The sequence below is a fragment of the Perca flavescens genome, chromosome 10 (assembly GCF_004354835.1).
Source record: "Perca flavescens isolate YP-PL-M2 chromosome 10, PFLA_1.0, whole genome shotgun sequence".
Classification (NCBI taxonomy): Eukaryota; Metazoa; Chordata; class Actinopteri; order Perciformes; family Percidae; genus Perca; species Perca flavescens.
Genome location: NC_041340.1, coordinates 14,802,631 through 14,822,304, shown reverse-complemented (window position 1 = coordinate 14,822,304; position 19,674 = coordinate 14,802,631). Strand labels below are relative to the sequence as shown.

Here is a 19,674-nt window from a genome sequence, read left to right as displayed (position 1 = left end):
GGAGAAAGTAAACATGAATATAATGAGGGAAACTTGTCATGTCACTGCAATAGTTGTCTTTAGTTATTTTGAATTAATTGTGTATTTTTAGTATTTTCAGTGAATGACAGTAAGGATTTGGAGGCGGTATGCAGATGAGAATGATAATATTGGCTCTAAATATTCCTATGGTCTGCAAAGGGATGAGGAAATGGTACACAGCTCATATAAGCCAGTCTAAGGGAAGACACGAGTTACATTTTACTAAACAGCCTGCTGTCACTTTGTGTTTTGTGTTTCTAGGGCTCCTACGACTTAAGCGTAACCTCGTCAGGTGTTTGTTAAGCCAGATCCATTTACATCAACACAAATGACCAAAACTTATTGAAAGATAAAAGTCTCACATAGTTAATGTATTTTAAATCCTTCTCAGAAATCAGTAGCTTTAGTTTTTCCCCCATCCTTTCCATGCTGCATCAGTCTGCAGCTTTCAGCATGCAACTGGAGTGCCTCGAGCGCCCGGAGTCTTGCCTCCTCGTGTTAATTTCCCTGCAACAGACCCAAACCTCTCCCACTCTTTTTTTTGTATTTTGGCAATTCCGTTTAGCAACATCACCCGCTGCTGTGACTCTGTTAATTGACCTGACTGCCACTGAAACGCAAACATCCCCTCAGTAATACTCAGAGCCTCCTTTGGTCACAAGAAATACAGTTTATTACTTCATTACCAAGATAAGCCTCTTCAGTTTAGCGCACCGTTACACTCTTTGGTCGCGATCCCCCATTCCCCTTGAGCGGCAGAAGCTCGAGTTGCATGCCGGTACCTGCAGTCCTTACCCCTCCCAGCCTCTCCAGCGTGTAATCCTGGGCGTGGATAGCCGAGCACTACATCTCCCATGCTGTCACCGAGCACCCTTCTGCCCCTCTCTCTCTCTCCCACCAGAGTCAGACTGGAGATACTGAACGGACTGTCTTGACGACCCCCCTACCCTCCCCTCCTCCTCTCTCCCTCCCGCCCCCCCCGGACTTTTAGAACCGAAAACCGTCGAGATTAGTAAGCAGCCACGGACGGCAGAGGCGAAAGGCTGGACATGGCCGTATCCGAGTCGTTCCTGTAGGCTACGTCGTTCACATGCCATCTGGACGAGCGGGTTCGTAACTGTTTGTGTCATTAGACATCTTTTTTATCTCGCCTGCTGATTAGCTCGGGGAATATTCAATATTTCGGCGGAGTCTTAAGGGGGGGGGGGCGGCGGCGGCGGCGGAGAGCAGAGGCTTTGGTGGGTCCGGGGGCTCGGTGAATGCCTTTCAACGCCGAAGTGGTTCAGTCTGTCCACCAAAGGAGCGATAGGAGAGACTGGAGCACTTCACATTAGGTCGGCCGGGGATAAATAACAGTAGCCTGCCTCAACATGTAGGCTTAGCCACCCGGAGTAATGCGAGGGCTTCGCGGAGACTCCGCTGCGCAGGGAGCTGAAACCTACCCACGGTGGTGGTCAGTGGAGTTAAATATATTGTTTGCCCCCTTTTTTGGTGGCCAGTCCAGCAGCACAATCCAGCGTAATAAGTTGTTTCACCCATCCTTCTGTTAGTTGTCCAATTGGCTACTTTGTTTTTCCTATTTGCGAGTAACTCCGTGCAGACAGTTTTTGTTATCAGCGCGTGAAATTGATTATTTGTTTTTAAAAACGTCCACTGGCAGATATAGTTACTTTGTCGAGTGTTTGTGGGCTGATGAAACGGGATGATGGTCGTCAGGAGTTTTTGTTTGTTTGGCTCTACGTTGTGTTTTCTGTGTGGCTTTGCATTGATGTTGACTTACCTTATCAGGCGGAGATGTGACACATTGCCACACTGTGGTGGGGATCTATCCTGTCACTTGCTAAAATATGGCCAAACATCTGTCCTTCATCTCGAAACATTTCAATCCATGTTGCCTATATGTCATTTAGGCATGTTGCATGATGCATACAGGCTCTATGTGCAGTTTGTGCCTGTGTTTGCCTGTGGGTGGACCGATCACCTCGAGCCAGTTGCCATTCTCTCATTGTGGTGACTGCTCGCCATCTCCAGCGACCGACCCGGAGCTCTCCAGAGTTTTTCCGCGCTGATGTTTACAACAGAGGAAAGCAAATTGTTTTCAGAGCCTACAATGCCACGGCGTGCATTGTGCACTTTTTCACATATGACATTGGAACGTGTGTCTTTTGTACCGTGGGGCTGAACAGTGAACTGACCGGTCTGAAGTGGGCTACTACAACAGAATCATTTTGCTTTCGTCGAGACTGTTTTTTCTCAAAGGTAGCCTAATGTCAGGCTTGACTTTTTTTCGTCTGAGTGTTGCCCACGGCGTGTGTGCCGGACTACTGCATACATTTAGTGGCCTACATCAGATCTGATGAATTCACATGTTGTGGCGGAGTAGACGGCGTACGATCGCAGCACAAAGACAAACTAGCTGTAAGCAACTGTTGTACGGTAATGAATGCAGAGCCTCCTTGCACTGAGCGGTATCTGCATCGCTGAATCCTTTTCAGTCCGTGCTCGCAGATTCCAGCAGATATTGGTGTGTCAGTCATTATGTGCATCATATTCGGTATGTTTCACTGACTCCAGGGTGAAACATTTTCCATTCCCCCAAAGCTTTGACATACATATTTTTTTTTTTTGCCGAGTGCCTTTTTGTAGTTGTCTCTTTAACTTGCAGATGCGCTCGCCTGCGCTCACCTCTACATACCAGGGGCTGTTCTGGCGTGTGTCGCCGGTGTACATGAGAGTATTTCAAATGTTTGTTTTCAGATGACATCAGCATAGATTAATGATTTGCTTATGCTTGTTAATAATCCTGTGTATCGCGGTTAACATTGTTTTGTGAATGAAGGTTGAATTCAGTTGTAAACATGTTTTTTGTGTGTTTCTTTTTCAATAGAGAAGCAATGGGTGGAATTCCATCTCTAAATTTAGATCACACTGCATGACCCCACCATTAAACTGCAATTAACTGAGGTGGTCTGCTTTATTGTAATCCTAAATAATTGACTGTCCAGTGATTGATAAGAAACAAAACTTTTGTTCACTTCCAGTCATCCACTTTTCACCCCCGTGATAGTATTTAGTAGCCTATGTGTGGAAAGTGAGTGGCAGTGTGGATCTGTTGTGATCTGATTTAGGCAGCCTCTCTTCATCTCCAGGGTGAACAAAATATTTTCAACCAACAACAGAACTTTAAAATGAAGTTTAACCTGCAAAATACCGCATAAAATACATTTGCAAATTGGCGGTGAACAATGTGCAGGGAGCGATGTGGTATTTGGGAATGGTGGTCTTTTATATGTCTCTGCCAGGGGCCCGTTTGGCTCGTTATACATCCATGTTGCAACTGGTGCATTAGGTCTCATTTCATTCACTGAATATCCTATTTTGAGTGAAGATACTGCATGCAAAGAAATAAAAAATGAAAGGGAACAACAGAACAAATGCATTCTTCAGTTTACCTCTGCTACCCTGAATTGTCTTTTCTTTCTGGCTCTTCGGGACATTTTAACATATCTGGCCTCTCCAAGCCCGTCTCAAAGAAAGGAACTTTTCAATTGCCCAATGTTGGTTACTCCAAATCATTTACTGTTGCATAGAGTAGGTCTTATTCCTTCATAAAGGATTCAATGAAAGTCTTTTCTGTGATTGAAACAAGAACAGCACCAACAGTAATCACATTAAGTGTTCTTTTTCTTGTGTACTCTGCAGCATATCACTGTATTTCAAGGAGAACTCTCACCTGACTGACTCAGCTACCCCCGAGGTATGTTGTGTTAAAGAAACACCTATGCAGGTAATTGTTTTTTCTTCTTCTTCATTACAGTTAGATTACTAGATTAGAACATTCTTTTCTCTTATCTAATTAACACTGGCATCATGATCTTCTATTATTACTCAGGTGGATCCTACACTAATGAATGTAGGGGATGGAGGCACGGTGAGCAGAGAGATCAGTGCTCCAAATAAAGTGTCTGCTAGTATGGTGGGAAATCCCCCCCAGACGCTACCCCCTGAGTTTAGAGGAGATGTTACCCTCAGTCAGCAAAACAAGACCACTCCAACAACAGACTGTAAGACAGCAAAAGCCTGCCTGGACAATAGCAATTATAACCACAGCCCTGAGCCTTCTCCACCTCAACAGCCCAACAATGCACCAACGTCCAGCTCAGCCCTCACTGGCTCAGAGAAGAGAGCAGACAAAAGGGCAGAGGCCCCTAAACTCAAGGCTGATGGTGTTGTGGCCTTCCCCACTCCACAGTGGTCAAGTGGCGTAAAAGTCAGCCGGGAGGACTCACTCAACTCCTGTCATAGCAATGTGACATCCAGCAAGAAATCACACCCGCAAACACAATCTGTGCAAAGTGTTTCACCTGGGTTTCAGTGCTCCACCATGTTTAAACCAGTCCAGCCTGTTGCCTTCCTTCCTTCCACTAATTTTCCCTCTCCACTTTGTAAAATCACTCTTCCACCAGCATTGGGTCAGATTGCAGCATTGAGAGAAGCCACAGCCAGTCAGTTTCACAAAGAAATTCAGCCTCAAAGCTCAGGTGTTGGAGGGACACCTCTCATGCGGACCTATCCCTATCCGTTCTCGGTAGGCCGAACTCCAGCGGCAGAGAAAAAAGCCGGCGCATCATCATCAAAACTTAAATCTAACCATTCATCTAATAAGAATGCCAAATCTGTGGGAGAGCATACATCTTTAGCATCAGTGGTAGCCTCACCAGCTATTGCCCTACCATTGCAGCACCCGTCATTAACTCCTGCAGCACCCACCCGCTATACGCTGTCTCCCACTGCTGCCATTTGCTGTGGCTCTGCATTGGCCAGCATCACCTCTCAGAGCAGACTGCTGAACCATGTGGAGAAAGGCAACAGCACAGACAAAACAACCATGGGCTCTCTTAAAATGACACCTCCCTCTGCTTCAGAGGACTATACAGATTGCTCAGTTGAACCAAGAGATGTACCTCTTGATTTATCTGCTAAATCAAAACGTCCAAAATGCATAAGTGACCCTCCTGTTTCGATGATTGAGCCTCATAATAATGAGTCAAATCAGAGAGATTTTCTGAACTCAAAGAGGACTCATTCTACAACTTATAGCTCAGCTGTGCAATACCCTAACTTACCCAACACTCACAGAAATGGATCCCATCAAAAGCAAATAAATAGGCCTCAGAATCACCAGGTCCCAGAGCCCAAACCAACCTGGAGTAAGGGATCTTCACAAGACTCCATAAAAAACATCCCTGGAACTTATGTAGGTGTGGCTAGCCCCATACTGGCTTCTACTCTACGGGGCAAAGATGGACAAGGGTCTTTTGCAGATGAATTTCAGAGTTTTGCAAAGCAGGAGTTTATATCTATAATTGACCAAGGAGAGCATCTGGCCTCAGGAGGAAAGAAGCCATCCTGTCTGGTGAACCAACATGCTCACAGCGTCAAGCATGTTAAAAACACCAGCTCAGCCATAACTAAGAACTGTCCCTCTAAAGGAGCCCTAACAACTGCCCTGTCAAGCTCTGCCAGTGCTCAGACTCATCAGAAATCTGGTGCTGGCAAAACAGCAGTGCCGTACTCTATCAATGTTGTCAATCCAGCTTGGCAGCAGCCACCTCTTCTTCCGCACCAAGCCTCGTCTGTTCAGAGAAAAATCACACAAGGATCTCCAAAGATGAAGAGCATCACAGCTACAGAAGGATCTAAGTTTCAGAGTGCCCAGCAGAGCCCGTCCAAACCGGAGGATGATAAGTGGGAGAGAATAAAGTCTCCCCTGTCTAACCTCGCGTCCATCGTAAAGCAGCAAGCTCTCGAAACAACAGCACAGACAGGCGAAGGTAATACTCAAGCCTCACCTGTCGCATCAAGAAAAGCTGATGTTCTGAATCCACTCTCTGGGAGCCAAGACACCCAATGCAAACAGACTTGTGCTTTTGAATACCCATCATACTGGTCTGTGGAAAAATGGGCTGGTGTGCCATCTCAAGGGGATTCAACTCAAGCTATGAAGAGGCACGAGAAGGTGAACGCCACTGAGCCTGTAGAGAATAATACTGAGTTAAACACCAGCCAGGGAGAACACATGGGACTACAAGCAAAGCAAGGCTCCTCAAAGCCTGCCGGCCAGTCTCATCTCTTTGGGAGCAATGCATCAACAAATGGGAACAGGATGGAGAGCAAACTAGCCCAGGTGTTAGAGGGGGAGATGTTGAAGAAAGAAAGTGGGGCGTCAGACGGTCCTCCGAGTGAAAAATTGGGAGGCATGGTTGCATCAATTCTTACAGGCCAGTGTGTGGCGGTAGGCGACAAGTTGGAGAAGAAAACAAATGGAACCAAAGAGCAGTCGCCAACCAAAGCAAAAGCTGCTGGCTTCAAACAAAAGAAAACCAGTCCTAAGAAGGCAGCAAAGGAGAAGTCGCCACCGGACCCATCAAAGAAGGCTGCAGGAAAGAAAAAGCAGGACACAGAAAATACTCCAACCAAAGTGTCCTGTCAAAAGAAGGTAAATTACATTTGTCCTTTTTTAATGTCTAAAAAATCTTTGTTCTTTTCTCATGATCTCCCTTTGGTTGTATCTTAGGGAAATATCTTAGTTAGCAATCACCCCAATCTCATCCAAATTTTAACCATCAAATTGGCGATTCAGAGCTCCCTTTCATTAATATGAATCTATGACTGATGATTTAACTTCCAAGGGCTTACTGTGAGTCTGTTACATGCTCTCCGTCACCATGAAAGCTTTGTGATCAATAGCATCCACAACATGCTCACTCTGTCCCCTGTGTATTTCAGCAAAAGAAACAATGTGCACCTGTGCTGGAGCAGAGTCTATCAGCGGTGAAACTTTCTCCACAGAGTACAGAGCCAACTCCGAGGGACAAGATCAGTCCCAACAAGGTTGAGCAACTAACCCGCAACAAATCAGGTGATGTCTTTGTTTCTTATAATCCTGTGACATTTACAGCCCTAAAAAGTTCTCGCAGTGTTTTATCTACCAATATTGCCATTGGCACATATGTTCGATATGCGCCGAGGTGAAATTATTTATTTATTATTATTTTTTTTATTTTTTTTACAGAATATAATTCAGAAAAAGATGCTTGTGTCCAGCAGCAATATAACAATATTGTTATACTGTGGCAAGCAGCTCGGAATGGGTATAAGTAGCTCTCAGCGATGTTAATCATATAATGCTACTCAACACAGGGAACTTTAAGTCACTGTAGCAAAATACAGCTGGCGTCAAGAAATGTAACGGCCACCTCAGTATTGGTTAAAACTGTAAACCAGCACAAAAATGACAGGTACCAATATAAGCCACCATGTTCTGAACAGACACATTACAAACACTAACAAAAAGTAACATTTGCATGTTGGAACATAAAACAGCAAACTTAACAAACTACTCAGCATCTCATTCTGCAGCTCAGCAGATGACGGTGCGGTGGTGGTTTGAGTCTGTTGAGTGTTGACTTCACACTACGTTGTTACCTAGTTGGTAAGATGCAATGCTGGAAAGTAAATAAACAACGTCCCCGTACTTTACTCTCCTGTGACAACCATTGTGTTACTTATGCTCATCATACCGTTTGCTACATTAGCTAGCTAGCTGACCACGTATCTACTTTCATACCTTGTCAGTCGAGTGTAAGCTAATGTGTGAGCATTTTAGCCCATTCTGTCTATACGCGATAACATAAATCGGACGATGTATTCACACCAAACTTTTGTCCAGGACTGGCAGTTTGGTAAACGACCTCCAAACCGAACAATTCTATCCGTTGCCTTTACCAAATTTTGAGTTTAAAAGTCTGGTTTGCCCTCGGATACGTTGAAAGTTTCCCCTGAACGTACAGCAGAGGCGCAGGCTCTTGACTCGGCAGCAGCGAACCATGATTTAATGTTTCTGCTAATGTTTTCTTTTCCAGTGAAGTTTACTGTTTCAGTGCACTTTTGTCATTTTGAACAATAAGGTTTATTATAAACTGTAAAATATCCTGCCTCCATTACATATCTCTGTCACAAGTGTTTGATAACCACATTTCAGGGATCATTGCAAGACATTTGTGAGATATAAACAAGAATATCAGCCAATAAATCGATATTTGAATTTTTTTACTCCCTAATATCTGCACCGGCCCAGAAAATCCAGTATTGGTTGGGCTCTAAAATGTAATGATGCTTTCACTTGTGTCAGTCAGAAAATGTCACACATATCGTCTGGATGGCGTTTTTTTATGTCTCAGTCACACGCATAGGAGCTTGTGTCCGTATAATAATCAAATGTGATTTAAATCGGTTACAGATAGCGGCAGCAGTGCTCTGGGTGAAGAGACTCCAGTGTCTCTCCGTCGCTCTGCTCTATCCAGTAAGGAGGCCGAAGCTACAGGCAGCTCCATCCCACGGCTGAGGAGAGGACGACGGCGAGCTGATGAGGCTCGACTCGACCTCTGGGGCTTTGCAACACCTTCCCCTCCTCCCCCGCAAATGCCACCTCACCCAGTTCCCCAGTCACCCCCCGTGACTCCCACCCAACCCGTTCGGCGTCCGAGAGGGAGGCCTCGCTCAAACCCCCTGCCTGAGCGAGTGATTCAGGGCAAGGGCAAGACAGCCAGTGCAGAGGGTGACATGCCTGCCCCCAAGAAACGCCGGCGATGTCGTAGCAAAAAGTATCAGACTGGGGAATACATCACTGAGAAAGACAAGTTGGAAGATGGAGAGCACCTTGAAGAATCTGACTCCCTGAGACAGAACCGCAGAGTCCCAGCAGGTACGCAGTTTCTCTCCCGAGATCAGTCAAGTTTTCAATTAACTGTTTCCAGCCCAAGTTTTAATCAAAAGTGCAGCTGTTAGTTACAGATGTGGTAAAAACAATTTATAAAGTTATAGTATGGATCTTTGATACTTTGAGTGTAGCATTTTTATTACTGTATTTTTATACAACCCAGGCGATTGAGTAACTGATTGACGGAAGGTTTGATTAGGGCTGCAACGATTAATTGATAGTTAATTGACAGTAATTGAATCGCAGTCTATTTTGATAGTTGATTAATCGTTTGAGCAATTTGTTAAGCAACAATGCTTTTCTCTTTTTTATATTATTTTAGACTGAATATCTTTTGGTTGTTCAGACAAAATAAGATAACTTGGACCCCTAGAAATGATTAAGGACATTTTAAACCATTGATTGATTAATTGTGAAAATAATCAGCAGATTAAATGATAATGGGCATTATTGTTGGTTGCGGCTTTTAATAATCAAATCATTGTCTTGGCTCTCACCAAACATAAGTTGGTACAGTCACACAAATAAGCCGTTTTGTTTTAATAGCATTATACATGAATCTTTCTTTTGGCTTCTGACCAGACTAAATGCCAAAACCTTTGGCCATGCTGGCTTGTAATGGGCATTTGTCATCATTTCTGACGTTTCATAGATGACAAGGGATAATTCATTCTTTAAAAAAATAAATCTGATACATGAATCTGGACTGTAAATACATAGTTTTCAGACCTCATTCAGTCTGTGACAATTATTATTTTTTTTGCTACATTTTCTCTTTAAAAATGTCTGACCTGAACAGCAGCAGCATCATTTCATGATTTAATCGATTCAGTCCACCTGTTTTAACAAATTGGAAATAACTAAATGACCAATTACTATCAAGTTTGACGGGTGTATAGTAACTGTTAGGAATGTGTGAATATAAAATAAAATACATGGTTATATTTTTACCCTCGCTATTTTACCTAAATATACTAATTAGCTTCTGATCAGCAAAGGTGGTGAGATCAGATGTCCTGATACATAAAAACATCTGTTTAGAAATTAAAGACAAATGGGGCAATCTCTGGCTCACCCAGTAAGGTGCGCCCCATGTAGGCTGAGGCCTTTGCAGCGGCCCAGGTTTGAATCCAACCTGCGGCCCTTTGCTGCGTGTCATCCCCCACCTCTCTCCCACCTTTCCTGTCTATCCACGGTCACTCTGAAATAAAGGGAAAATAGCCCAAAAAAAAGAATCTTTAAAAAAAACAACAAAAAAAGATTCAGAATTGACCATAAGAAAGCTTAGCCGGGGGCTTCTATAGTTAAAACTTGAAAGTGTCTAAATAGACATGGGCAAATAAATTTTATGAGGATGTACATCTTCGTAAAAGGTACATAGGAAAAGCATTTTATAAAACATAAGACAGATTCAAATATACAGCATATACAACAAATTACACTGTCAACCAACACCAAAGATTATGAAGACAGCATATACAGTATATGCAATTTGCAGTTTATATTCTTGAGGTGGTGACTGTGTGTTTCATGTCCAGGTCAGGCACCTGTTGATGTGAATAAGATACATATGGGGAGAATATACATACATTTGTCAAACCTGAGCACAAGATTGCAAAAAGCAGAGCAGAGTAGCTCATAAACTTGGCTAAACCAATGGCCATTGGTTAAGGAAGTATCATGCTGTCTGGTGTCGATACAAAACGGCACCTAAAATATGCCATGCTCTATGTTCGGCTTGGCAGAGGAGCAAAAGCATGAAGCTGTAATTGCATCAATACATCAAAGTGATGAGATGGCTGATGTTGAAATATTAAGATTGTTTGCGGGTTTTTCGCTGTGTTCATCTGTGTGGTACCACTCTGCATAACCTCCAATTACATTCATCGTTACAGAGCCACAGGCGCATCAGTGTCCGAGTCCCACCGCCTGCAGTCCAGAGCCTCCTCCGCGGAGACCCTCGTTCACTCGCTCGGGATCGGTCCGCTACCAGGAGAGCGAGGTATCTCCAGAGTTCAATGACAAGCCTTCAGGGAAGAGGAAGTTCAAAAGCAAGCACTTGAGTGACAATGAGGAGCAAAAGGTAAGACGCTTGCTGATGCTGCTTGTTGGATTACAGTACATTTCAAACCACACAGGGTTGATGGGAATAAAATACAGTGTGGCATTAATATATTAGCTTACAGTGCCCCCCTGTGGCTAGATAAATACTAGGTTTGTCACATTTTCAATGGCAGCTGGTTTTATACTGCACTGGAAGGGTTCCAAGGGTTACCTTAACTTGGCAATGCATTACAAGAGATTCCATTTCACACACTGCTCTAATCAATAAATTCGTATTTTAGATTAAGACCAAACGCAGCAGCTTGGGCAAGCGCGCTGCCTCACTCGCCCTGGATGATGGTGGTGCTAATGTAAAAAGACCAGAAAGCCCCCCACCCACTCCAAAAAGTTTGCCGTCATCTCCATCCAATAAGAGAGGCTCATTGGGGAGATGCAACGGCTCAGACTCTCCACCAAAAAAGGCTGTTCCTCCGGAGGTTCGGCGGCTGATTGTCAATAAAAATGCCGGGGAGACTTTGCTACAACGTGCTGCACGCTTGGGCTATCAGGTAAAATTCACCTGTTCACTTGTAATATTGCTAACATGAATTTAACTCCAGATTACAGTGTACCTCTTTGACTCCTAATGTGACACAGTTTCTGTGCTACTTCTGTTCTGCAGGATGTAGTTCAGTACTGTCTTGAAAAGGACGTCAGGGAGGTGAATCGGCGCGATAATGCCGGTTACACAGCTCTCCATGAGGCGTCCTCTCGAGGCTGGACTCAGATTGTCCAGATGCTGCTAAAACACAGCGCTGACGTCAACTGTAGCGCCCAGGATGGGACACGGTGAGGCTTCGTGCTGCATGATTAACTGTTGTGGTTCTAATTAGTTGAATCATTGGAAATTACAATACCTTATATTAGTAGTATAAGTAAGTATTATAATGTTTGACAAATTACAGCATGGGGGTTATTTCTTGACCTTCGCAAACAGCATGTGTAACAAAATAATCTCAGTTTAAAGGTCCACACTTTAGAGCCATCTGTCACATCTCAGCCTTTGTTGAGCTTGCTAAAATGTTGAGTGCCTGGGTATGAGTCATATTCATATAGTGGACATATATATTGCATTTGTTACAAAGTTTTTTAATGGAGTAATGCATATTTTGTGGTTAAAAATGTCAGTAATACTCAAAAATCGTCTCGTTGTTACATTCACTCCTGAAAATGTACACCCTCTGCAGGTGTTGGGAGCAGTAATAACATAGTAGTGACATACTCACTGACAGGTTGTAATACTTCCTGTCACCTGTCGAAGCATATTTGTCTCTATATAGCAGTTCCACGAGTTGTAATTAATCACAGGAAATATTTGTTTTACTGTCCAACACATCTGATACTCCATATACAACATGTTTTTTGCTGACAGATTAAGGTGTGTTCTAAAATTGTGGAAAAAAAATGTAACGTCCGCAACACTGCTTTAAACTCCCATATTTAATACATAAGCAACGTTTCGACCCTGCTGGGTCGAAACGTTGTTCAATCCCTGATATGCATTTGTGTTATGTGTTTGTTCTTTCTTTAGGCCTCTTCACGATGCAGTAGCGAGTGACAACCTTCCTATAGTCTGGTTGCTCCTGAACCACGGTGCAGACCCGACTCTGGCCACCTACTCTGGACACACTCCAGTCAAACTGGCACATAGTCCGAACATGAAGACCTTCCTCACAGGTAGGTCACCCTTATTTATCAGCCTCCCTCTCCATCAGCAGAACTAGTTTTGGGTATATGGATAAAGTGTTAGAATGCTGTTTTACCTCAGACTAAATACATTTTTTCCCATCATCATCAAACGCTTAACACCAGATGTGTATAAACTATATACTAGAGACCCAGACTTGAGTAAAAGTACAAGTGCTCTATCAAAAAAGTGACTTAAGTCGAAGTACTCTTTAAGCACCACACTTAAGTAGAAGTACTAAAGTATTCAACATTTTTTATACTTTTTAAGTATTGCAAGTAGTTTTTTTTTAAAATGTACTTCTCAAGTACTGATAGTAAAAGTACAAGTATTGTGTTATTTAGTTATTAAAGAAAGCAGTCAAAAGTTTGAATATCATAATGTTTATATTATTTCAAATATTTAGCCTAAGGCTGTAGCCAAAGGAATTAACAAATTATTAACAAATACTGAAATAAAATGTACAATTATCACACTGTGCAAGTAAAATGAACATCCTCTCCAGCACAGTAAGGATTAAAGCCCCAAAAACGTATCACACACTAGCTAGTAACATGTGTGATGTACAGTGGAAAGTTAGCAAGGTAGCAACATACAGATAATAGCAGCTTCATATCACAGGGTCAAACGGTTAACATTCAGTACTCACTACAGACTGAAACAACTCAGGAATAGATTACTCTGCTGCAACAATAGCTAAATAGAAAGAGTACAAACTTACATAGTCTCTGACTTCTCTGGGATTTCTTACGTAAATAGCGTACGTAACTAACTTAGCCGTAACTACACACACTGTAGTCTCTGTAGCGTGAGGAATTCACAACAGTAACGAGATATGATGCAGCACATAAAAAATGTATTGGAGAAAAAGTATTTCATTCATCGAAAATATGTACTCAAGTAAAAGTGAAAGTAGGAGAAAAAAATAATACTCCAGTAGAGTGGGCATATTGGCCATAAAAAAAATACAAACTGCCCCACAAGAGAGATTCTGACTGGCTATCATTTTCTGCTCTTCACTATACATTTTCCCATCACAAAATCCAACAACCACAACAACTCAAACGGACTACAAACCAGAAAAACTGATTTCTGTGCGCGTCACATCCTGCACTGCCCACATTCGGCAGGCGATGGTCACCTGCCTGTATTTTACACATATGTGACGGTGCCATTATCCCTTTTAAAAAAATTATCTGCTAAAGTTTTATCAGTAAAAAGTTACAGTTAAGAGAACAGATGACTTGAATAATAACAGTCAGTAAGACTTCAGTTTTGTCAGCAGTGTCACTGTGGTGCAAAAACAGCCCATGTCAGTTGAAATAAAGCTTTCATTGAAGAAAAACATGCATTTTGTGTGGTAAAAGCTTCCAATGATTTCTCAATTATTGATCATTAAGAAGGCCAATGATTGTTTAAGGAAAATGTTTTAAATTTGCTTCCCTACGATCAATCTTGTTCCATAACTGAGCCTGACAAAGCGTTTTATTACACCTCTGGCTTCCTGGGAAACTTCTGACATGCATAACTTTTGCTTGTCACATGTCTTTAGCTTTTGTTTTAATTTTCACATCCCTGTTGATGGTGTTGACCAGTTTTAAGGATATTTCCTTGTAAAGTGAGAAAACATGTTGTTTCTTTCACTATCGACTTGGCTGCTGTATCAGTGTTTAGTGGAGTGTGCACCTCATGCGTCTCAGGTATATAGAGAGACGAAGGCTCAGTAGCTAATGCAGCCACACATTCATACAGCTCTGATGCCACGGACGGACACAAACTGGACTGTATCGCAACACAAACTACAACTTAAGTTAATTTGCTGATACTTAGTACTGATTTTTGGATCTATGTCTATCATTTTGTTCAGACAGCCATTCCAGTTATTCCATTCTATGTTTTCCTTAGTCCTGACAAGCATTGATGTGATGCCCTGTCTTCATATTTTCATGGATTTACACATAATGCAGCTCAAGCAGTGATGACATATAAACCGGTCAAAAGATAACATACTGTTTTGTTTTTTTATTATTATTTCCCTAGAATATTTCACAGACCTGGAAGGCCGCAAAGAACAGGATCTCAGTTTTCCCTGGGATTTCTACAGTAGCTCCCTGTTTGGTAAGAAACCTTGAAATGGTGTCTGGATTCGGGTTTTTTTTCTGTCTGCCAATCCATCATTCCACTGATCAATCAAATATTCCTGTTCCTTCGCTGGTCGGGAGGAAGACAATTTGAGGCTTGTTGCAGCGATGAGCAGCACAAATGATTCTAGTTTGTTGGCCGGCCTCAGGCTCGGCCACTGGGACGTGGAGGGGTGTTAGCCTTGTGTACCAGCATCGCTGTGGTGTTGTAAACAGCCACAGGGAGCCAGTCATCCAGTGGAGGATAAACAGGATTAGAGATGCATGGAAGAGCTAAGGAAGACTAAAGAGAAAGCTTTCTGGATAAACTGTAGAGACAAAAATATGTTGGTAATGTAACTATAAAAACTTTTATTTGTCCCCCCTCCCCCCATCAAGGACACATATCTTTTATGAAGTTCTTTTCCTCCTATACCTACTCTAAAGCTAAACCTAAATCATTCAAATTGTTAAAATGTAATGCTTTAGTTATAATGAAGAAAAAAAGTTTCCACCAAAGTACATTCAACTTGTATCACCACTCTGCTAGTGGTGATAAAGTGTATATACAGAATCTTATACTTGTCGTTGGTTTGTGCAAATTATGTTTCCACTGTAGAGCGATGTTCTACGACAGGTCTAAATCCTTCAACTTGTTAATTATTCTCAATTTTTGACATGATGATGTGAGTTAACACATTTGAAATCATCCATAGTACGGTCTGCATGTTCAGTTAATTCTTCAATTCTTTCCTCCCTGATGATAGTCTTTATTATTCTAATGTTTGTTAATGTCATACACATTTCTTTTAGATATGTATGGTTTCTTAATCATTGAATCTGTCTCAGTTATGTTATTTCTGGTGATGACCTCTCAGTGATGGGAGATATGGAGGATAATTTATCTGGCTTTAGGAGCCATTGTGCCATTCACTATTGTACAGATTGAGAAAAAGCCTCGCAAATTTGAAGCAAGATAATCCCATCACAGAAAACATGAATCTTTAATTTGTCAAAGTATCTGTTTCTTTATATCAAACTTTTTATATTAGTAAATACATTGAATTACACTCTGCTTACACTTAAATGAAAAAAAAACAGTCCACCAGTAAATAATCCTTCAAAATAAGTGTCTTGTAAACATAATTTTCCTATCCTTGTGTCTCTGTATAGGGTTTAATTAACTTCAAGCGGCGACTGACATCATTAAGTTTGTGTTCCTTTAACTGATCACAGCGTCACCAGCAGACAGTCATAGACATGTTATGGGTGTTGTGAATAGACTGTCCACTAGAGGGGGCCCAAACCCCGTGTATCAAAGCAGCTCAGTGTCAGCGCCGAAACAGCCGGTGTGTCTGCTCCTCCTCATCTCACCTCAGTGGACTTTTCTTCACAGAGACTGACCAGGAGCCATGCTGGGACTTCCTGCTGTCGGAGCAGAACCAGGAGCTGGAGGAGGATGCAACAGGAAGGACTGAGCCGGACTCTGACAAAGATTGCCTTCTGTTTGAGTTCTCCTCCGAGCCTCTCTTACCCTGCTATCATGTTCAAGTGTCATTAACCCAGGGGTGAGTTCACACACACACACACACAATTCATTCATTCAGATTATATTCACTGATTCTGTACCGCCCGCAAAGCGCTACTAAATTTAGCATGTGTCATCTCTGTTTGAATGCAGTTTCACCGTGCTCTTAATATTTATGGGAATAAATGTCAAATAAGCTCTGATGACAGCAGGTAGTGATGGCTGTGACTCATGGCGTGTTTTCTCTGCCTCCAGTATTTCACAGACATACAAACAGAGATATTCTGTTGATATTTACACCATGTCCCCTAATGATCTACCAGCATCTTCACTGTCACCGTTTGTTTGTACACACACTCGTGTACATTGTAAAAGTACAAGTACAAAAAAGAGAACAAATATGGGACGATGAACATTAGATAATTTATTTCATGACGTCTATGTCATGACGTTTAGTCGCTAGTGTGGGTAAAGCGCCAAAAATGCTGAACAATTCCTAATGTTGTGTCTTTGTTAGACCCTCGCTGCCTGGTAACAACCCATACACCCAAACAGGAGATAAAAGGTCAAAAAGATGAATCTGCACACTGTTTGCTTCATCCACAGTGCTCCCAGTTTGTGTAGAAGGATTTTTGTTTGTAGTCTACGAAGTCTACGAAGCTGAGACAACCGTGGCAAGCGCTGATATGACCTGCCTGCAGTTCACTCTCACACTGATTTCAGAGCTTGAGATCATCAGCAAGGAGAGTTGATTTGAAGTGTTTTACCTCACAACTATAACTTTGTGTGAAAACAAAATGGCAGACATTGTGCTCATTGAACTGGATTAAGTTGCTACGGGGAATTTTTTATTTTATTTGAGGATACCTAATATATAAACCTAAAAAGGCAAGAGGTTTTCTGGTTTTTTTTGTTTTGTTTTTTTAACCTAACCGTTGGCTAATATCAGACATATTTATCTCTTGCAGCTTTTGCAACTGGTTTCTTCTGACAGACGTCCTGAAGCGCCTGAAGATGTCAGCGCGGATCTTCCGGGCGCGATACCCACACTTGGAGGTGGTGAGTCTGTCCCGTGCTGAGCTCTGGAGACAGGTATCGATCAGCCAGGTGAGCTCTGCTTTGGCTTCACCTTACAAAGGCCAAAATAAGGAGGAGGAAGAGAAGGAAGAGGGACTTGTGGATCTGGTGCGATGTGTCCCAGAGCTGCAGAGACTACTTGGCTCCTCCATTCACATCCTGCAAGAGGATGAGGAGGATGAGGATGAGGAGGAGGAGGAAGCGGAGGAGGAGGACGAGGAAGAGGAGGAGGAGGAGGAAGAGGAGGAGGAGGAGACACTGACAAAAACAGGGAAGCCTCGCAGCCGATAGCCTCTCTTTCACTGCACTCCTCCACCGTGCAAACTGTTGTCAACCCAAGTCCTTCCCTGCAAGCAGCAGCTCAAAGGAAACCTCTCCGTCCGATGAAACGAGGGTCATGGGTTTTAACTCCAGCGACAGAAATGACACTCCACCTAAAACCTTTGACCTCAGACAGAAGGGATTAAGTGATCACAAGGACCTGCACATGGGAGTGGTCGGTTCAGCTTTCAGGTTCCTATCAATAGGTATATTTGAATACATGAGAACTGTTGAGCAAACCTTTTGTATTGATTATGTATGTACATGGTAGTGTATATGTATATCTTGCCATCAGGGTTACAACATTTGTTTATATAAATGTATTCTTGTGGCTGAAGAATTATGTTGTTTAGGACTTTTTGTTTGAGTTTGTTCCCAAGGGAAAGCGATATTTTTTCGGGAGATAATCCAAGACTTTTATCTTGGTGAACTGTTGCGTAAAGCTAAGACACTTAAGTCAGGGAGGCCACTGGCCCAGATGGTTCCTCTGTCAACCTGGGAGACCTGGAGACCTGCAGAGAAGAGACCACTGCACATAATCATGAAATATAATGAGAGCCTCATTTCCATTTTTCTCCACTGTTTCACTTTTCACTTTATCCTCCTCTAGCTTACATTTTTTTTTTTTTTCTTCAACATTTCACAAAGTAAGCGCGGGCAGCACGGAGCTGTCTATGTCCCTGCACGCAGTATGAAATAATGTCTTTTTGGACCTTGGGATTGAGAGTTTGTTTACAGAGCTGGACAGATAGTAGTGTTCTCCACTCCCCAGGTTGCACTCCTCCTAAACTGATACATAATCCTTATGGATCTCTCTCAGAGGAAAAGTGGTACCATCTCTGGAGTCCAGAGGCGGCTCCTGTGTCTGAGGAGCCCGAAACGCCCTCTTAACTGCAGCCACGTCTGTTGTGGTGTTCCCAGATCCCAGAGTGCTTTGTGTTGCAGTGTTTTATTTACACTGTTTGTTGTGCTTAATTTAATAGTCATTAATATATTTGACCTCTTGTGTATCTGACAAGCCTATCTATGAAAAAAAAATTGCTTTGTATGGTTGGTGCTTCATTTTGAAATGTACTTATTAGGATCCCTTTATTCTGAGATTTTCCTCCCTCATTCAAGAACAGTATTTTAAAAAAGAGAAGCTAAAGTACAGTTGTATTGTACTGGTGCTAAGACAGATTTTGTGTTGACAATCAATGATGTTTTGGTTTGAAGTCACAAACTAATAAAAGATATTTAAGATGAAGAGACTTAAGGTGTAAAGAAAAGTATAGTTTAGTTAAAGAAAACGGGATACAGCACGACTGAGACTGAGCAGTGTGTGAAGAGCCTTTTATTTGATTCTTTTATAAGAAATCAACAAGAATAAAGCATGATTGTAAATCATAGTTATTGCTTTGTTTTGTCAGTTGGATTATTCTAATGATAGCTGAATTGAATATTCAGAGCGGAACTCTCCCTCAGGTGTATTTCAAATAATCCCTTCTGCCTTAGACATTTTACTGAATAAAGACAAATTATACAAAGATCCATGAAATTATTGTAACCTTTACAATTGTAAACCTGGTAACCCTTTTTCAAACCTAATTAAGCTTTACAGTAGTAATGGTAGTAGTAATAGTAGTAGTGTACCTACCTATTACACATGGTAGTACTGTCAAGCTGTTATATATAAAATATATTAATATATAAAATGTAGTTAAAACAACTGCATTGTATAATAATAAAATGTAGTTAAAACAACTGCATTGTAGAAGAACAAGTAGAATCAGCACACCGTTCTCTGCTCCCACAATGTTTTGTATTTACTGTAACATTTTGATCAGGATTTCAGGCACAAACATCACATTACATATACAAACATTTAAAAACTACTGATGGAGCAGAGAACAGTGGGCAGTTTCTACTTTTTTTGGATGGCGTAATAATTAGCCTTCCCGCAGATAAAAAGCAGGATTGGAACGTGGACTCAACAAATATGAAGCATAGCCTAAGTTCTGACAGGTCACGGAGTCAAGCTCGGCTATTATCTTAG

At 42.1% G+C, this 19,674-nt stretch overlaps 1 protein-coding gene across 1 annotated transcript; it reads left to right on the top strand.

The window, feature by feature from the left end:
- The first annotated feature begins 992 nt into the window (after positions 1-992).
- bcorl1 (BCL6 corepressor-like 1) lies at positions 993-19,182 on the top strand. Its single transcript, XM_028589717.1, has 12 exons — positions 993-1,130; positions 3,724-3,808; positions 3,914-6,520; positions 6,811-6,943; positions 8,324-8,788; positions 10,699-10,886; positions 11,149-11,415; positions 11,529-11,695; positions 12,438-12,583; positions 14,634-14,711; positions 16,110-16,281; positions 17,210-19,182. The coding sequence occupies exons 2-12, from the start codon at positions 3,803-3,805 to the stop codon at positions 17,607-17,609; spliced, it is 4,629 nt and encodes a 1,542-aa protein (XP_028445518.1). The 5' UTR covers positions 993-1,130; positions 3,724-3,802; the 3' UTR covers positions 17,610-19,182.
- The last annotated feature ends 492 nt before the right edge of the window (positions 19,183-19,674 follow it).

What these genes read in the sequence shown, in the direction of transcription:
- bcorl1 (XM_028589717.1), top strand. An exon ending in GAACCGCAGAGTCCCAGCAG is followed by an intron (nt 8,789 to 10,698) that starts GTACGCAGTTTC and finishes TCATCGTTACAG; the next exon opens with AGCCACAGGCGCATCAGTGT. An exon ending in CATGAAGACCTTCCTCACAG is followed by an intron (nt 12,584 to 14,633) that starts GTAGGTCACCCT and finishes TTATTTCCCTAG; the next exon opens with AATATTTCACAGACCTGGAA.